At 39.2% G+C, this 20,151-nt stretch overlaps 1 protein-coding gene across 2 annotated transcripts in view; it reads right to left on the bottom strand.

The window, feature by feature from the left end:
• The window catches only part of SNX25 (sorting nexin 25), a 58,112-nt gene that overhangs the window by 30,283 nt on the left and 7,678 nt on the right, over positions 1-20,151 (bottom strand). For both annotated transcript variants that reach the window (XM_048942192.1, XM_048942193.1), the window contains exons 2-6: positions 19,234-19,318; positions 13,405-13,621; positions 7,327-7,499; positions 6,269-6,455; positions 536-606 (exon numbers count right to left, since the gene is read on the bottom strand). In XM_048942192.1, coding sequence (XP_048798149.1) covers positions 536-606; positions 6,269-6,455; positions 7,327-7,499; positions 13,405-13,621; positions 19,234-19,318 — 733 coding nt within the window. The remainder of the gene's footprint in view (positions 1-535; positions 607-6,268; positions 6,456-7,326; positions 7,500-13,404; positions 13,622-19,233; positions 19,319-20,151) is intronic.

Raw genomic sequence — 20,151 nt, forward strand, 5'->3', positions numbered from 1 at the left:
TTCAATATAAGCACAAATGTAAGATGCAAGTTCACATGCATTTCAAAAGGTAGACGTTGCCAAATCATTGCAGAGGGATTTAAGAGCACTCTGTACTGCAACATAAAAATGCAATATGACGAGTCAAAATAAAGTCTGACCAATAATTACACTGCAATTCCTAATTCTGTGCTTTGAAAGAACAGATACTTTAAAGAATGGATTGCAGGAATAAATAAGAGCAAGCAACATTCTCAGCATAAGAATTTGCAATGCCAGAAATCCAAGATGCAGCAAGTTCTGAAGATTAAAAAAAATATAGCTGCAATCTTCTTCTTGACCCATCAGCTTAGATGGGAACAGTATGGCAGGGGGGTGGAAATACACCATGGAGATTTTAGAACAATCAGGCAAATGAAATAGAACTGAGATACTAATTGCACAGCATTCCTAAAATCTGTCTAAAAATCCCCCATAAACTGATCTATTTCTGGAATTCAGATAGCTTTGCAAAATGAAAACAACAGATATGACTGGTAACAAACAGGATTCTTACCTTTCTGCCTCTTCACTTGGGGAAAATTGCTGATTGTGGTTGCCTGAACTATTTCCACTACAATCTGATACCTAGTTTTAAAAACAGCAGCAGATAAGGGTAAAGAGGGAGGAGAGAAAGAAAAAAAAAGAAACAACAGTGTTAATTATTACCTATCTATAATATATATATATTTATTATTATTATTTTTTACAGTACATTCCTTATACAGCATAATTAAGAATGAATAAAAAACACCTCCCCCTCCGCTTAAAACTGAGCTGTTGCTCAGTCCGTTTACAACCTAAGCAATGTGCACACAGGGAAGAGAGCAGGGAAAAAGAGTCTTGAAACAAATGGAAAACTCCCAACTTGCAATAGTATTCCTTTCTCTCTAATGTTTCCATGGCACAGACACTTAGTAAACACAGTAAGTCATGCCTTTAACATGAAGAGTAAATACAAATTTGCTGTAGGAAACTAGGATGGGAATTCAGTTCAAGATCAGACAGCTGTATATTAAGGTTCTTCTAGCTAGCATACATACATGGAGCTTTTGCACTTCTAGGGGGAGGAAAAAGTTCTAAAGTACTCCACCCGAGGAATAATTATAAGCAGCTTATCACCCAGATCTACACTGTACACAATGCAAAACAGCTACCACAGTTAGTAAACTGAATTTTAACATCAGTTTTGTAACAGCAAAGGAAACAGTTTCCAATTAAATCTTCTACAAACATCAAAATCCGGGTCATGGCAACCTTTCACATTTCTCTCAGCACATTTACTTTGGAAACTAGTAATACCAGTAATAAAGAAGTCTTCCAGTAAATTTAACTAATCTCTGTAGGAGTTACCTAACCTCGATCAACCAACTCTCTGATAAAGCCTAGTGCCCCATGGGAAGTCTTCCATGACTACTTAATCCTCTGTTTAAGAGAAGACCTGTGACCCATAGAATATATGGTCCTTCATCTACGGTTCACCAATGTTATCCATTTCTCCCCATCCTTCCTTCCTCCTGCAAATTTTTTAGTGTTTGTTTGGACAACCTTTGCCTCTTCATAAGCGTACTGCCTACATTCACTTACAACTACACTTTCCAGGTGTTTTTTTCTGCAGTGATCCTGATTCTACACAACTCCTTCAACACAAAAAAAAAAACTCAAGAAGCTGATTTACCTAAGCAGTAATTCTATGATAACATGTTTGCAAATATTTCATTTTTTAACCCTATTTCCTTTTGCCATTATTTTTCCCTCGTTTCCAGCCATCACCATAGTTCTTGTTCAATACTTTGGAGTAGAAAAAGCCCCACAAGGAGCCTGCGTTTAACTCTCTGCTCAGACACAGGCTTCCCAAACAATTCTGAGCAGCTCACTTAGGCTTTTGGTGCCTTGGTTCTTTCATCTGTAAAATGGGCCACTCACCTCACTCCAGCATTCTAAGGTTAAAAACACTGGACATGATGAAATTACCAAGTACCACAGAACAGACAACCAAATAAATACTACCATATGGAAGGTGGTCCCCACTTCTACAGCTTCCCTTCTTCTAAAATTTACACCCATTTGTTCACATTCCTGGTTTTATACCTTACCGTTAGCAATACAATAGTAAGCCTTTTCTTCCATTCTTTACTTTAAGGGAGATGCTCTAAGTTACATCCCCAAAGACATCATTTAACCTGATCCTCCTGGGCCCAAACCACCACCCCAGTCACACTGACCTGCCAGGCTGCAGCCCTTTTTCTCTACAAGTTTGGTCTGAACATTCTAGCTGCACACCCTGTGGTGACAGGTGAGTAAACATCTCTGAAACTTCTAGAAGTGACATACTCATTTGATTTTCAAGAAGTGAACTGTACACAACAAACAGGACCAATCACAGTCTCACATGTACCTTCCCACTCTTATCTCTTCCTCAGCTCTTCGTCACGTTCATCCCTTTCCCTCACATCTTAAGTAGAAGACAGCACAGAACATGAGATAACAGCCCTTCTTACCATGAATTGCTTATTGACCTTCTGCTGCTCTATTAATAACAGAATAAATAAAACACTTTTAAAGCAGAAGTAAGAAGCAGCCAGCACCATGGCTGGCTTATTTCCTTATCACTGTTTACTCCATACTACGTTAATTCATCCTGTCTTATCTCCAGTATTCTTCTGACAGAAGTAAATTCATTTCACATCTCATGCAGAAATCATCTTTCCTTCCTCATTCGTAGCTGCCTTCCAATTTATCTATGCTAACTCAAATCTGAGGAGAAACGAGGGTGAAATTTCCCTGTATAACTCTCTTCTTGAAAGAAATAAGGACAACACACTTTGTGGAGACTTGATACAATAGAAATTAAACTTTGCCTCACTTCATCATAACAACAAAGGTAAACGTTAGAAGGGTGACTTTGAGAGAAGTTTGTAGATAACAACATTCCCTTCCCTGGAAGCTTTTTTTTTTTTTCCCCCCCAAACAAATCCTAATTTTAAGAACACAAAGCTATGAATGGGAAAAAAGAAGAATTACAAAATACATCCTCAGAAAACTCTCAATTACTTTTTACAAAAATAAACATCAGTTCTACAAATGCCCCCTACAAAAACAGAAAGATGTTTCCAAAAAGCAGAGAAATTCTGTTAAGAGATGAAGTGAACAAAAGTCAGAGGCCCTGTACAGATATTAATGAACTGTGAATTCAAAACTTTTACAGAAGTAATGATAAATAGTTCTTGCAGCACTTAAGTTCTACAAAGAGAAACCATACAGCCAACACAAAAATCAATAGTGGTTTTGGTTTTTTTTTCCTCAAGGCAATGCTTCTAACCACGGAGAGGAACAAAAAGATTTAGAAAATCTTAGCACCATTACTAGCCTTTAAGGGAAAGCCTTTTTGCAAGGCAGAAAGCAGGTACACTTCCTTAGAAGGAGATGCAGCACACACAGCTTCTCCTTCCTGATCTCCTCACCAAAAGCAACAAAATCCTTTACCCACAGGTATTTGATGATCTGGCTGAGAATTCTTCCCTACTTACCAATAACATATATCTGATTCTTGTCACAAGAAAGCTTAACAAGGCCGTGCTAATGAGATCAGCCTGAAAAGATACTCTGGGGTGGTGGTTTGGGCCCAGGAGGATCAGGTTAAATGATGTCTTTAGGGATGTAACTGTGCTGTAATGTCACATGCATACACATTAGAGCATTCAGGAACTTGAGCTTTCTTGGCCACAGCCAGTCAAGAGTCTGAGGAATTTTTATCAGTGCTTCACAGACTGTTTTATTCAACAAAACATTTTATGTTTATTTTAGTAAATAGACGGTAATTAAATTCATCTGCCAAGATAAAGCACAGCAGGGATGTTTCAAAGAAATATTGAGTTTCCCAGCAACTACAGTGCCTCGGGATAATTTCCTGAAAGCTAAGCCTACACAAAAAATTGTAACTACTTAAATTCATTCTTCTCCAAGATGTTACGTGGCAACATCAGTAGCAATAGGAGGAGGCTGAACATTCATAAATGCCTTTTCACCAGCTATTCTGAGCTGGTGTATAAGATTTCCAAGTAAAACCAGGAAACAAAACTTGTGATAAATGAGTTTTATTATTCAGAAAAGACAGGTTTCCTAGTTGGATGCTAAGTACAGCATGCCAGTAATTTATTTCCAGTAGGATGACAACTGGAAGCACTCACCCCGCTCCCATCACTCTAAAGGAACCTAACTACGCTCTCTTGAGTTCCAAGGGCTTATTTTGCTCTTAGATGGTTTAACTTTTAAGTTGTCCTGTGTAGAGTCAGGAGTTGGAGTTGATAATACTTGCGGGTCCCTTCCAACTCAGGATATTCAGGAATTCATTAATACTCTTTAATTTCTTCTTTGTAAGTTTCTCCCGTGGTTTGCGGATGGGAAATACAACCTGAAATACTACTTAGTGTGTTCATCTCAAGTATCATTTGTTTTGCTCATCCATATAGAGACCGCTGTTTGGTTTCCTTGACATAAATCTGCTAATTCTCTTTGGCATATCGTGAAAGGTCTACAAAATATACTCTCTAACTTGGAGAGGACTACGGGTAGGCCCATTTCTCTTTAAGTGCTGGAGACCAAAAAGAAGAGGAATCTCTTCTCCCACAGGGTAATGCTTTCCATGGATGTTTCCATTAGGAACAGGCTCTGCACAGCAGAAGAAAGAGCACAGTCCTCAAAATCAAACACTATTTTTCTCTTTAAAATTAAATTAGATTTTCTTGAATATTTTCCATTTAAATACTGATCAGTATTACACAGGGTGCAGAACACATCATAAAATGATAGTTGTCAGACTCCACAGGGCAGAAAAGAAAAAACCTCAGTGCAGCCAAAATCATATAATTCCATGAAGCAAATTCACTACCCAATATTAGAGAACACAGTTTAGGATGACCTATCTGCTAAAAAGAGAGCACAGTGAGTGCATTAATATGCCAGAAGAAAAACAACAGAAGAGTTGGGTTTCTTTTGAAACAAGCAGATCCATTAGTGTGATTATGCTTCTAAATATGACGTCAATTAGGTTTTAGACGGAGTCTAATAGAGACTAATTTCTGCTCTCAGTAAAGGCACACTGGCCCAGAGTAAAGAGCAAATTTTACAGCAGATGAGCAGTAAGTAGCCAAGCAACAAGATCATTTCACCATCACCTAAATGCATTTTCCTGTCTCAGAAATGCAAGTGGTTTCAGAATCAGGGAAAAGAACAACAGAAAGTATTTATGCTGCCCACAATATTCCATCTTGGTACACCCATCACTTCGCCTGATCAAGCTGAGTCTAACAAAAGGATTGGGTCACAACAGATGACCCAGAGTGCTCCAAATGGAATCGATGTGCTTGTGTCTTTCAGATGTTGCTGCAGCCATTTAGGAAGAAAGCTGACTTGTGGCAGTAATTAAAGTGAGCAAGGGAAAAGGAAAAATAACAGTTCTGGCTACTGGTGACAGATTAGGACCCGTACTCTGAAAACGGGTTCAACAGCTTTCTAAAGCTTTAGTATGCTCAACAAAACCACAACAATACAAAAATTCTATCTGGATATTACTCCTCTGACCTGCTCCCCAGGCTTCACTTGCTCTTTATCCTTTCTCTTGCATCAGAAATCACAGGAGAAACAGCACAGCTGTAAATATAAAGCCAGTATAAAGATCATCTCATGCTTGAGCAAACAGGTTCAAGATGCATGTGGGTATGTTATGATGGAAGTTGGAAGGAAAATTAGGTGGCAACTGAGATTTTTTGAAAGGAATGGAAAATAAGTACGAAAGGGTGTACATATTATTTTACTGGGAAACAGCAACAAGAAGCACATTGAATATGTAGGAAACAGGGTTTTCTTAACATCTTTAAGGTACTTTTCACAGTTCATCAAAATGTTTAAGAAGGATGCAACTGGGAAACAACTTCCTGCAACAGTCCAGAAACACCTCTATGTCACTGGTAAAGTGTGCTGGAACTCAAACCATTCTATGCCAGAAAATCACACACTGCAAACTGTGCTGAGTTCCAGCTAAGTGGAATTTTTTAACATTTTCTACCATGAAACTGAGAAGCTGACTATATTACAGATTAATGAATACTGTAGCTTGTCATGTTTACTGTCTCTGCTTCACCAAAAGAAAAAAAATTGAATTGAAAATACACTTCATTCAAATCTCAGTAACTGGCTAGCAAAAGTAGCACATTTAGTTTCAAATAAGCTATAGTGAAGTATCAAGTACCTCAATTGTTTCAGGAATTCAACATCAGTGTTGCTGCTAATCAGCTTGATGAACTCCTCATACGAAGGAGCATATGTGTAGTCTTTCTTCTGATGCTCATTCATCTGTTCTCTGTACTCCAGCTGGCTGAGTAGCATTTGGTTGATATAATCTGGATCACCCAGCAGTTCCACCACTGGTTTCAGTACTGGAGAGGAAAAATATTTTAAAACAAAATCCTTATGTTGAGGAGTAACTGTTGTACTTCACGAGAATACTACAGACAAAAGGCAAGAATAGATGCAAAAAAAAAATCAATAAGAATTTCAAACCAGTCTCCAGGCCTATAAAGTACATTTGAGACCTCACGCATATCTCTTCATAATAAAACTGTTTGTGCCATGACCCAAACTAATGTACACTGATGAAGTTGAGTCTCATCTGGGAAATTTCAAGGATATTTTTCCTTTTGTTGTGCGTCTCGGAAACTATAACATTAAATTTTCATTTGTAATGGCTGTACAGTGAACTGAATTGCATAATGCTCTCACGGCTTCATAACTTCAGAGTTTGAATTCAATGATATTAAAAAATGGCAAGAATATTCATAATCTAATTAAAGCGTATCTGATAAAATGAAAAGCATAACAGAAAACCTTCATTAAAAAACTGGATAATTCAAAGTCTAAAACAAATCAAGTCTGGTATCATAATTCAATCATAATCACATCTATGGATTCTGTGCATCTGAATGAAGCTCAACATGTCAAAATTATTCATGCAGTCACTAAAAATAGTACCACTGAAGACTGCAAAAGGGTTCCCCTATGGGAAAAAAAATGATAGAAGGAATAGACAAAAGGAATTTTATTCTGAAAGGCGTGAGGAAACTTGGCAACAAGTCAGAACAGTCAAGTAAGTACATGCTTAATTTGGAAAACATCAAGTGACTTATTGGCCATCACTGAAAATAAAATATCAGTACTTAAAAGCATAGCATCAAGACATACATAAAGATGTCTGTAATTATTAATACTGTACATGTGTACATGTTTAATTAACTCTGATCTTTCATCTACCTTTTGTTGCAAGTATTTCTGCAAGGACTATGCGCAAGCTGACAGACTGGACATCCTTTGAGGGTAGAAGACAACACACCAGAATTTGAGAACATTTTTGCAGGAACCTTACTTCTTCATCAGAGTTCCTCAAGCATGGGTGCAACAAAAAAGGTCTCGGTGGATCTTCCTGCCTAAGAAAAGAAAGGTGAAAAAGAAACAAAAAAAAGGAAGAGAAAGAAGGAGAGAGACATAACTTGCATACCACTTCTATTATGATTATTCACAATTTTTGAAAATATTAAAAACATGAAAAATTCATTATCAGGTTAAAGAAAAACTTCAGTAAATAAACACTTTGACTCTCATGTATTTTTAAATGGGTTTTTGTTTTGTTTTATTTTTTTTTTGTTTTCTTGTTTGTTTGTTTGTTTTTTAAGTCTACTATGACACATTTTCAAATTCCTTTGCTCTGCTGGTGTTTTCACCCACCAAAACAGAAATGCTGCATCAAATAGAAACAGTAGAAACAGTCCAACACCTGGAAGGAAAAAAGACCAAGAGCACAGAATAACCATAAAGGAGCCCCCATTTCTCTACACTTCTCAGGGGCAGGAGGTAGAAGAGGGTGGATGGGGGAAAGTTATTTTTAGTTTGCTTTTGGTTCTCAGTCTCCAGTCTTGTTAGTAGACAGCAATAAGTTACATTCATGACCCTATACTGAGTCTGTTTTACCCATATGGTAACCGGTGACTGAATTCCCCATCCTTACCTCAACCCTTGAGCTCTTTTCCATCGTATTTTACCCCCTCCTCCTTTGAGGAGGGGCAGCAAGAAAGCAGCATCACAGAGTTTAGCTGCCCGCCAGTGTGAAGCCACTGCATAAGCAGAGTACTTGGGATCATTTCTAGTTTGAGAAACAGGTCTAAATGCTAAATAATGAAGGTATGTTCTTTCCTTCATAATTGGTGAACAGACAATATCATACGTTTGACCTAGCTTTCCTAAAACATCAGTTTTCAGCCTGTCACCTCCAGACTACATCAAATTGCTCTGAGCAAGACACCTATAGAGTAACAGACCTGGTATTATCACTCATGTACACTGTAAACAAGCAACAGATTTAGAGGAGGATTAACAACAGCAAAAAATAAAATAAATTTGGAAGTATTCAATAAGGATGGCAAATAGAAGAAGTGACTCCCACAGAGCTGGGAAACAAACACCAAACAAGTGACATCAGCAGTTCTGCAAATCAGAACTGAGCACATGGTTAACAGTCAGTGCAGTACATCCAGCGTGAAAATGGGAAGCATAACACTGTAGGGGTGCAAACTTCACACACCTTGACTGCACAGCCAGCAACAACCAGTCCACCTCCTTGCAGATGCCAATGGCTTCCTGGGCTTTTTAGTATTCCTCTGACTGGATGTGCCATGCTAACTCCATAATGGAGGTCATGATGGTACATTTCCTTTTGTATCAAAATGATTCTAGAAGCACAGACACAGCAGTCCTCTCACATCCACATGCCTGAGGCAGCCCAACCCCACATATATAGTTAAACAGCATGGTAATCAAATCAGTGATTACAAGGAGACAGACACAGCATCATCCCAGAGGCCCAGGGCCTCAGCAGAAGGCCCTCAGGTGCTACATGTCCCATCCTCCATATGTCCGCTTCCCTCTCAGAGCTGGAGGCTGCTGCCCTGGTTAGCATCAACCAACTGATGCTCACAGAGCTGCTCCAAGCCTACAGCTTCAGTGTGGGAATAGTGAAAAAGAACTGTATGCTGCCAAACCAGAAGTTTCTGGTTGTGCATCAGTGCGTGGCCACCAGTGACAGACAGCACTGCACAACTGGTCTTCGCTAGTGAGTCCACAAAGGAGCAAATCTGCTGCAACAGTAACACTGCTGTAATAGCACAAGTCATTTGTTTCAAGGTGGCCAAATCGGGTTTCTTAAATTCATATTCAGAAGAATGAGAATGTGAAAATGTCACTTGCTTTCAACTTGACTGAAGCTTATTTATTCAGTCCCAAATCAAATGTTTTGTATTCAAATATGGATAATGGAGAGGGTTTCAATTCTACAAGTAAGACTAATTTCAGAACAAGTCCCTTGGAACAGCTTGGACGTGAATACTGTTTGCTCTTCAGAGAAGCAGTGTATGAGATGTGCAGATTTCAATACTAACTAGCACAGGTGGTGCAGCTGATGTAGCTCCAAAAGCTGTTTATCTTGTTCTGGTAGGATCTCTTCTCTCTGGCAACTGAATACCTGACTATTTTTCTCAGCACATTTCCATTGCTCTTGCATCCTCCACATACATCCTACTGCCTCCTCAACAACACATCAGCCACCACATCACATGCTGTCCCTAAAGGCATTCATTATTTATCCAAAATCGGATACATCCCAGGCAGACAGAAAGTATGGGCCATTTCTGTGCAGCCACCTCTCAAGGAAGCCAAGTCTTCCTCCTCTGGACAGGTTGAGCCACCCCATCAGCCACTTCAAAACACCACCAGAAGCAGGAGCTAAATGCCAGGGAACAGGTGACATCCACTCAGCGTCTGCTAGCTGGCAGCAGACCCATTCCTAACAAGCAGTTCCTGGGTATTTAGAAACAATGATAGAGAACCTGAACTAAAAACAAGCGGCAACTGTTCCGCCAGCTGGGAGCACACACTAACACACAGCCCTACCTTCCCAGACAAACTTACCTAATTTGTGGGACACAGTGCACAGTTACTAGATCAAGCATGTGCAAAGCATGAAGGCCAGCTGTTACACACATAGTATTTCACCAAATCGAGATTGAAGTCCCTTTCGCCATCAGTATCTTTCTAAACACATCCACACACAGCATCAATATCCCAAGGAATGTCAGGTCTGTTTGGGACTGCCAACACCCTGGAGTATATCCTGCACCTATACCATCATGCATGCAGAAGTCATTTCTCATCATATTTGCCTTCCTGTTGTACACATTTATTCCCTGCCAACAGCCAGTACATGCAGATAGGCTGAGTTAGACCCCTGCCAGGACTTCCCTGCTACAGTCAACAGAACAAACAGAAAACTGCACAGAATAAAAAAGCAGAATGGCAAATCTCTGGTTCTTGTTTCTTTAACTCAACTAACGCATTTTTGCCTGAGGGACTCTGAGGGGGAAAGGGAGCTGCATGCACTGCAGCTGACAGGCCATTTAAAGCTTCCTTTGTTTTCTGGCAAATTCTCCATTACCTATGAGGATATGACTCTCTGCAAAGGAGGCTCTTTCAGTTACTTTCCTTCTATTTGCTTTAATATAAACATCAGCTTGTAAGGAAAATATACTATTCATCGATTAAATATCTGCCCAGAAAGCAGCATCCCTTCTGACTCAGGCTTCTCTTTCACACCTACCAATGAAATATCTGAGCAATAAGAGATCACAGAAGGAAAAACAAGCGCCACTGCTGTCATCTGTCCTGGAGCAGTAGCTAGGATGCCTTGATGACAATCTTAATGTTCAGGATCTTACCTCTGGGGGGAATCTTACCAAGAGTAAAGAAAGACAATATTCATTTTGCAGTGACCAGCAGGTAGAGCAGAAACTAACAAAAAGTAAAGCTACTCCATCTCCCCAGCACTTAATATAATTTAATAGTTTTAACGGAATCTCAAATAGAAATAGAAGCATTACTTCTCCCCCTATCCAGTTTTAAATGTGCTATTACAACTGTTTGGAGTTTCCAAACAAACAGATATTTAATAATCCTTATAAAAATCCTTATCCTAAAATGATATTTACAGATAAAGATCTGAAAGTCTGGTCAATTATCCATAAGTTCCTAGCGTAGCTGTATGCAGTCAACCGATATAAATACAGCACTGCAGTTAAGAGTTCCAGAAGCCCATAGACCAGGCCCAGGCTCGTTTCATCTGCGTTAGGCAACAGGCAATGAAAGTAGCAGCTTTATTTATTTGTGTCCTCCCAAACAATGAAGAATAGAGACATACATAGGAGAACAGAGATACAAGTGATTTCAGTGATTCTACAGCAGCAGACAGAACTCAAGCTTTGCACAGCACACTCAGAGATTGTTGTGGCTGTAATTTTTCTGTCAATATTCCACATCAGAACATCATGTGGACCAGTGGGAGTTAAAGAGTTAATGTTCTGGTTCCGTTTACTGCCTTTTACCTTCGACCTTCAAAAGCCAGAATTGTAAGCACACCTGAAAAAAGTACTTGCTAAAAGAAAAACTCCAAAAGCAAGCCAACAAAAGCACTGCAAACAAGGACAAAGCCAACCTTTCATTTCCAAAGTCATTTTTATCAAGATCAGAAAGATTAATAAAAGAATTATCCAACATTTCCTGTCTTAGTACCTATATTATTTATACACATCACAGTTAGCTTCCTAAAAAGAAAAGCAGCTGGACATCAGGGTAATCCCCAATGATTTATGCAAGATGAAAAAGGTATGAGTTGCCTTGTCTACCATTCTAATGGTTCTTTGTCCTGCCAGACAGTCTTATCTACAGCTAGAGGAGCATCACCACCCTTCTTTTACTTTGTTTCTAGCAGGAAAGACCTTCTCCTCTAAAGTAACCAAAGACAGGAAACAAAAAGGAAACAGACCTTCCTCCCCATTTCCTGCCTCCCACCAGCCTGCATGGAAGTGTCCTCTTCTTCTCATACTCTCCTTCATTCAAGTGCATTTTTTTCTTATCCGTTTGCCTCTAGTGGTCATTTACCTTGAGCTTTTTGTTATCAAGTGGAGCATTGCAATGATTAAAGTAAGCCAGAGGGAAAGCAGGAACACAGTGAGGAATGTAGCCTCTTTCCACCTGTCTTAGTCTGAAGGACTGCAGCCTATTTCATCTTGATTTATCAGGCATCATAGGCTTCACTCAGGCAGTGGAAGTAGAAAAGCAAAGGAATTTCTATGGCTGAAGTGAATCAATTGACAAAATATGAATTTCGCACTGAAGAAATTGACACATCTGTCCCCCAAGGGACAGATGGTTTCTTTCACACACTTTAGTGGAGTTATCTGTTGTTTTATGAGAAGAAAACTGAGAAAGCAGTTGTCTAGGCAGCACCCACTCTAGTTGGGGGGGAGGGGGAAGAAATGTAATCACTCTTTAGTTTCCTTTCACTTTACATACTACATATTAGATCACATATAGCAGGGACGTACCATAAATACATTAAAATACATTAACCTCATCATCTGCTGTGGAACAGAAAGTAGTGCAAATGGCAACACAGAGACTGGTCTCTGACCAAAAACAGTGCAGTGTTTTTCCTCTAGAAGGGGGCTAAGAAGTACATGAATAGGCAAAACAATTTCACAGTATAAAATGTGTGGCACAAATCTGAATGACCAAAGCATACTGCAGTTAGGGTAACCGCAGGTAAGTGCATACATAAGCCCCAATTCCATTCTCAATTACACAAATCGTTCACTCAGGTTAGCAAACTGAGTTCATACATGCAATTACCATTTGGCTGCACCTACAGTATTTAGGAAACAGTCGCCCTTTTAAGTGGACAAAGAGAACACTGCCAAAAAGAAATCCACAAGATAACCTAAAAAGAGAAAGAAAATCCAGCCAATAATCTTCCAGCAGAAAAACCTAGTTACTGCAGAATGGATCACTTACAGAAACTACAAGGCCTTCCCCTCCTGGGGCTGGCACAAATGAAAAACTGAATGGAATTACCCCTTGTGCTATTGCAGAAAAAGTGCAACTAACTACGTTTCTTCTTCACTGGCTGCTCTGACAGTCTCTCTCTCCTTTTCCTTGCAGGTTTGCACTACTTGTGCAGTCCATCTCCTACTGTGAGCAAAGGATTCAAAGATCAAATGAAAATCTCAGTGAATCTGAACTCTGAGGAAAAGGATAAATGTTGTCTCCCCTGGGTGTCACAGATGCCATGATGCCTGGCACAGATGCCTGTTAGGTCCCTGTATCTGGTAAGAAACCTGAAAGGTTTTATCAAATACACAAGGAAATATTACATTATTCATTACTTTGATATAGCAAATCTAAAAGTAGAGAGACAAGCAAAACTCCAATTAAATACAGTTTGAGTTTTACCTGGCACTGGCTCCTTTAAGGTCACAGAAGTGCGTGAGTAAAGCTTTCACTACATCATTGCAGACGACTTTAACTACATCAATGTGACTCAGCCTCAGTCGCAGCTGCTTGGCAATCTCCCAGAAGTCTTCCGACAGCAGCTGGTACAGCTGCCCTTCATCTCTGCTGAGCTGCCCATACCAGGACAGGATGTAATCTCTGTAGATGTAGTCAAACACTGAAAGGAAAAGTACAACAATAAATAGCAAAATCTGCAAAGTGAAGGCACACTAGGATAGCAGAAACTTAGTCCTCCACACCATTAAATGGGTAATAGGTTTCACAACTTCTCCACCAGGTTTTAATTTCTCACCAGAGCATGATGTTGGCAAAGCTACAGAAATTTGCACCTAGCAGGTTACTGGAGGTCATTTTGCAGAGCAAAGTCCATAAGTGGATTTGCTCAGACAGTCAGGCTACTAGCTAAACACTAACCTCAAGCTAATATCTGTGCCTCAACCGTGGATTTGATTATACGATCTACCTTATAAGCTGGCTGTGTATTGGCTGCTGCAGACTGAAACCAACCTTCTTCAGATACAAACTCAACATTGTGTCCACTCCAAAGTTACAGTTAAAAGAGGAGGCGCTAAGAGTTTTGTATTTGAAAAGGCATATACAATGTTATAGAAGGTACCAAAGGATCAGAAGATACAGGGATAAGTGAACAAGCAGATTAGCAAGACAGCATGAACTTGAAAGATAAGGTAACAGTCCCAACTGTACCTAAAAGCAAAAGGATTACTGTAAATCAAGTTTCATCTACTTTCTTGATTTTTTTGAGCTTTGTGCCTCTCCAGCTTCACTGATGCATAACTATCAGGTGCCTCCAGAGTTGTAGGAGGTGTTCAAGCTACATCCAGTGCTGCCAACAAGGTGGGAGAAAAGTTGGCAGTGGAGGGGTTGTGAATGGGATGAAAACAGTTTAGAACAACCAAAGGGGTAACTGAAAAAGAAAGGGGAGCAAAAATGTCACATGCCTGTGAGTCTGAGCAGGCTCTGTATCAGACATCCTGATTTCAGAATTGTGCTGTTGTTTGGGCTTTTTTTTTTTTTTGTCACTGTTGTTTTAAACAAAAAATATACCCCTATTGTCATTGTAAGCCCATTAATGCAATCACGCTACTCCACTATTCCTTAGTTTCCACTTCGATAGAAATTGCTGGGTTTTTTTGCCAGCTTAATAAGCTATAAAAAGCTCCCTGGCACCATGACAGTGAAATTAATAATGTACTAATAGCATAACAACTTACACTGACTAATTTTGCCTCCCTGAAACACTAGCAGGCTTCATCCTACCTCACTGTACCAAAATCATTTCAAAAGAAAATACTGAAAATTGATAGAAGTTTGTAGTCAAATGTTTTAGAAATCTAATTCCTGGGTTTATAAAGAAACCAAGTCACTTTACTGAGCTGAAGTTAGATGGCATTTACTAAGACATTTCAAGGCTTCCAAATGACTTATCCAGGAAAAACAAAGAAAAACAAAATAAGTCAATAGAATTTCCAAAGATTCCAAACTAGAAGAATTCCTAAGAGCCCCTTGCCTGAAAAGTTATGCAGTGGCTCCTTATCTGCGCTGGCCAGATCTCTACAAAACAGGAGCACAACTTGCATCTCAATCTCTTAGGCTATCTTCTCTTTTAGAACACCTCTATTCCAACCAAGCCTTAGTCTTCTCACAACACAGATCTGAAATACTGTCTTTACACAAATGCAGGCATTGTCTTCGAGTACCAAAGAAAAAGTGAATATCCTTTCCTGAAAGGAGAGACCAGAACAGTCTCATTACAAGCAATTTCAAAACTCTTCTGTGACTGTATCAGCGACAGAAAAGAACGTACAGCTACAACACTTGCTTGAGCTATTCCAGAACAGGAAGAATCACAACCAGTGAAATCTAAGTGCAATATGAAGATTAATTCTGTTAGGCTGTTGCATATTGTGTTACTACAAAGCTAGATTTAACATGCATGACACAGTTATCATAAGCTGCTTCGGTAGAAAAAAAAAAAGCATTAAATAAAAAATCTAGCAAAAGATGACTATAAAAGGCTATACCATATAAGTACCTGGCAAAGAACTGTTCCACAGAAATAAAAGTTGAATGCTTTGCTACTTGTTAGTCACTAGCTAACACCAGGTGAACTGGCTTTGCCCAGTGCCCAAAGCCAGTTCAGTTAAACAAATACTCTTCAAAGAACAAGCTAAAACACTAAACCTTCTCTCTTAGAGTTCCTAAAAACTGATAACTAATGATCTGAATTGATCATTTCCAAAACATCTATTTTTAAAGCTAAAGAGATTAAAGGGGTAAAGAGTTAAAAGGTCATTACTTAACGTTTTTCAGAATTTATTAGGTTTTAGATACACAATACAGATCAAGATGATGAAGCCTTATACTTAACATTATCTTAATTTCCTTAAGTTCCTCATGCTCATTAAACCTGTATTTAGGCCACGATGCCACAGGCTGGTAAAAAGTTGTCTGAACTACCAGACTTCAGGACTGGGAACCAGCCCCAGACATCAGCAACAGTGATGCTAAGATCCAAGTTCTGTTCTTCAAGTTTGTGCTGGGAAAAGTACCAACACTTCATAGTTCAGCTGCATTTTACACCATTCAGCCTTGATGAAACTGACATATTCCTTTTATAGGTTAGATGCTATCACTGCTCCTATGCAAAAAAAAGATCATGCCCATACAATTTCCCATTTCATACTGTTTGTGTTATTAACTTATTTAATTTTTTTTTTTCACATTTGCTGAATAATTACCATAGATGCATAGAAAAGACAACACAGGAAACACCAAATATATAAACAATAGAAGAAAAAAATTTTTAATGTGTCTCCTGGGCATTTGTAAAGTATCAGAGAAGTTTCTGTACAAATGACTTTACCCATGTACTCTCTGCCAAGAGAGTTTTTCAGATCCAAGCGTTCGAATCCCAGTGGCAGAGAGAACATGAATTCAAATCAGGCCTTGCTCAAATTCTGGACCCAAACAGCTTTTTGAGAGCTGTGGGGAAAAAAAAAAATAAATAAAGCTGTTCAAACAGAGTGGCAGAAGGCATTGCATTTTTTTCCCTAAAAGTCAACATGCAGATCCTCAATTGGGAAATTAGATGGGCTGTGAAAATATTTCATTTTTAAAGGGAAGTCCTGATGCACAAACCTAGCAGAGTTCTTCTACAGGGTCAACAAGAATGCAGATAGGCAAGATCTGATCTACAAGTATAATCTTATCAAACACCCAAAATCTTTTCATCAAGTCAGACTCAGCACAGGACCCAAGGAAACTAAGCAGCTATGGAGGAAGAGGTGGCATTCCCTGGCATGAAACATTTTCAGGGCCAAGAAACAGAGGGCATCACCAAATAGCCAATGTCCACAGCAGAATAATTTCACAAGCGGAGTTCCGATTTGTACTTTGATCCATGCTGTTTCACTTATTCATAAATGATCCAGAAAAGTGGGTAAGTAATATGGAGACGAAGACTGGCCATGAAAAATGATAAAAGATATCAGGCATTTAGAAGATGAAATTGAGTTCCCAGGAGATCAGCTACCCTGGTGGCAGAGCAGCCTAGTGACAGCTGCAGCCTTTAGCCTCGACAGCACAGTAGCAACAGTAGCTGGGTCTGCCTGAGCACGGCCTTTCCTAAGAGGCATCCGTGAGCTGCCCATTGATATGGGATGAAAGCACGAGGCTCCCAAGCAAGAAATAGCCCAGAACGCAAAGACGGAAAGGTCAAAAGTGTTTGTACAACTGGGTCATCTTTTCTTTGCACAAAAAATGAAGTGCCAACAAGATTCATATCAATCTAGCGAAACAAAGCATGAAATTTTCTGGAGAAACATTTCAGTGTTAATCACCTAGCTGGCTGAAAAAAGGACTCAGGTTTAAAATGAAAAGGTTTTCTTTCTGCTGTATTCAGAAACTTAAAAATCTTCACATAATATTACATTTGTTCTGATTTTGCACGCTTTAATGCAACACATCATAGGGTAGCAGGGTTAATTCAAAGCTTTCTCTCACCTTGCACCTGCAGCTTATGCAAAGATGCTACAATTAAAGGGAAAGAAACATTGTGAAGCTTCGTCCTTTAGTACTACTTGCTTGTCAGTGGGAGATAGAAGTTGCTAACCGAGCTATATACAGACGTAAACCTTTCTGGTGCAGAAAGTGACTGACATTGTTGAATGTCAATTCCCTATACTTCTGTTGTACTAACTTCAGAAAGAGAAGCCGTTCCACAGGAGGGCACCTGTTGTCAGCTGGTTGACAGGAAAACCACAGTATTTATTAGTTCAATAAAGTAACACTGATAGCTGAAATGGAAACATCAGTATCTCCTTTAATTAAAAGTAAGGATGATCAATGATGCCTATTCTCCCCACTACCTTAACAGGTCATGAGAACAAAAACAAAATGCAATAAAGCACGTGACAGCTTACCACGAGAGAGAGACATCACAAAACCTCAGCAAACCATGCGGTAATGGGGAGCTGTTCTAAGGAAAGAGAAAAGTTCACACAGACTGGCAGTAACACCAGGAAAAATGCAGCGTAAAAGCAAAAGTTGACAGGTAATTCTGGATGGACGCAAGATAGTTAGCAACGCACTGTAAAACTTGGGCAAATTTAATTACATGGATGATGAAGAAAAGCTGAAGAAACCAGAATATGAACTTGTGAAAGTGTATCTACAGGGGCAAGGACCATACCATGTCCATTTTCAGAGTCTGACTGTTTTACTCTAATAAAAAAGTAGAATGTCTCATTTTGCAACTCATTCAGCAGCTCAAATTCAAACTGTCTCCAACACCTTTGGGAGATAAAAAGACTTGCTTTAATTTACATGTGGTAGTGTGAGAAGTCTCATCCTTGTTAACTGCATAACAGAGGACAAGCTGGCTTTGTTAGTCACTTAGCTAGGCCTGGAAGAAGTACAGCCCATCTGACAAGTTTGCTCTCCAAAATTCAAGAGTGTGAATGGAAAGTAAAAATTGTTCTGAAAAGAAATGGCAATAAAGAAAGTTGTCATGGCACTAAGTCCTCAACTCTGAGAAATGAATCACTTAAGAATATTCTTAACTAACTTTCAGCCTGACTGGGTAAGGATGGACTTATCAATCCAATGTGCACAAAAATTACTTCAAACAAAGATACTGTCATGTTTTCAAAGACACAAGCTCCTCCCATATGCATGCAGCAGGATGGAAGAGCAAAAAACATTTTCCACCCAGTAATCCACAACAGCTCTTCTCTCTTCAAATAGCCCCTCTACCTCCAATTCCATGCTGATAATGGGAAACAGTTCACAGTCTTCACACAAACCACAGACTGCACTGGTGACCCACAGACTTCATATATTGCAGCAGTCAAAAGTACAAATCACCACTTCAGATGCAAAAATTTGACCAAATGGAAAGACCTACTGCAAGAGACTAGATTTTATCAGATCAGAGAAGTCCAAATGAGTCTTTGAAATGTTAGGCTTTTTTTTTTTTTACCTTCAGTTACAAAGGACTCAATCACATATTTTCCGGATATTTCATACAAAACAGCAGTTAAAATAACAAGATGACAGTTCAACTGCAAACCCAACTTCACGTTACTCACTGCAGCTGATCTCTTGGGAAGACCAAGACTTTATCTTTTCTATCAAGGAGGAAGAAACCAGGGCCATTTCAAAATCTAGACATATTGTACAGTTACAGTTTGGTAAGAGGACAAGAGATACATAAAGGATCTGATGCTCCTTATCCAAATTAAGACTCACCTTCTTTCAGTGCCTTATCCATGTTGTGAGAAATGACCACCCTCCTTATCTGAACTGCATCGTGGGAGCTCCCAGTCCAATTACTCTGAAATTCAAAGAGAACATTCATAAGAAGAAATAGTTTTTTCAATAGTTTTTTCTCTTTAAATGACAACTAGAACCGGAGTTCAAGGTGGTCATACTCTCATCTGTATGTGTGCACGTGTAACCTTTGCAGCATACCAGCCTTCATTTAGCCTCATAAAATACAACTAAAATAAAACTGAAGCCATTAGCTCTCTTACGGTAATTTTAGTTCACATTCTTTCAGGTTTCTTCCTTCAGAAAAGATTTCTGGCCATCGCATTTTAAGCTGCTGGACAATACCAACATTGGTCTATTTTGAAGCATTACTGTGCAAACAAGTGGGTGGACGAAGAAAAATTTTTCAGTTGGCAGAGAGCATTCTGTGATTCACACCATCCCCATATAGACACGAGTATAATTAAAATCAGAAATAGAAACTGTCCCCATTGCCACTTTGCTTACTTCAGTTCTCTTCTTGGGAATTCAGACTCATATAGATGCAAGTAACTAAAATGAAGTAACTAAAGTGATGGCAGATGACTTACAAGGGGAGAAGCAGCGGCACCTATCCACTAAAAAAAGAGCACAGCTGCATGTGAGAAGACAGCACTTCCCACACATGCCCCCAGTGACTGAACCATACACCAACAAAGAACATGAAAGCAGTATAAACTTCAAGGAGAATTTCAGCAGAAACACCCTTCAGGGTTTTAAAAAGTATTATACCATCTTTTCAGCCAATCTGCAGGCTAATGCCTGGTGTATTTTGGTGTAACGTTATCCACCTACTACAGACACGTGCACACAGACTCATACTGGCACTAACCAAATTGCTCACTTCAAAATTAGCTT

This window comes from Lagopus muta, chromosome 4 (assembly GCF_023343835.1).
Source record: "Lagopus muta isolate bLagMut1 chromosome 4, bLagMut1 primary, whole genome shotgun sequence".
NCBI classification, from domain to species: domain Eukaryota; kingdom Metazoa; phylum Chordata; class Aves; order Galliformes; family Phasianidae; genus Lagopus; species Lagopus muta.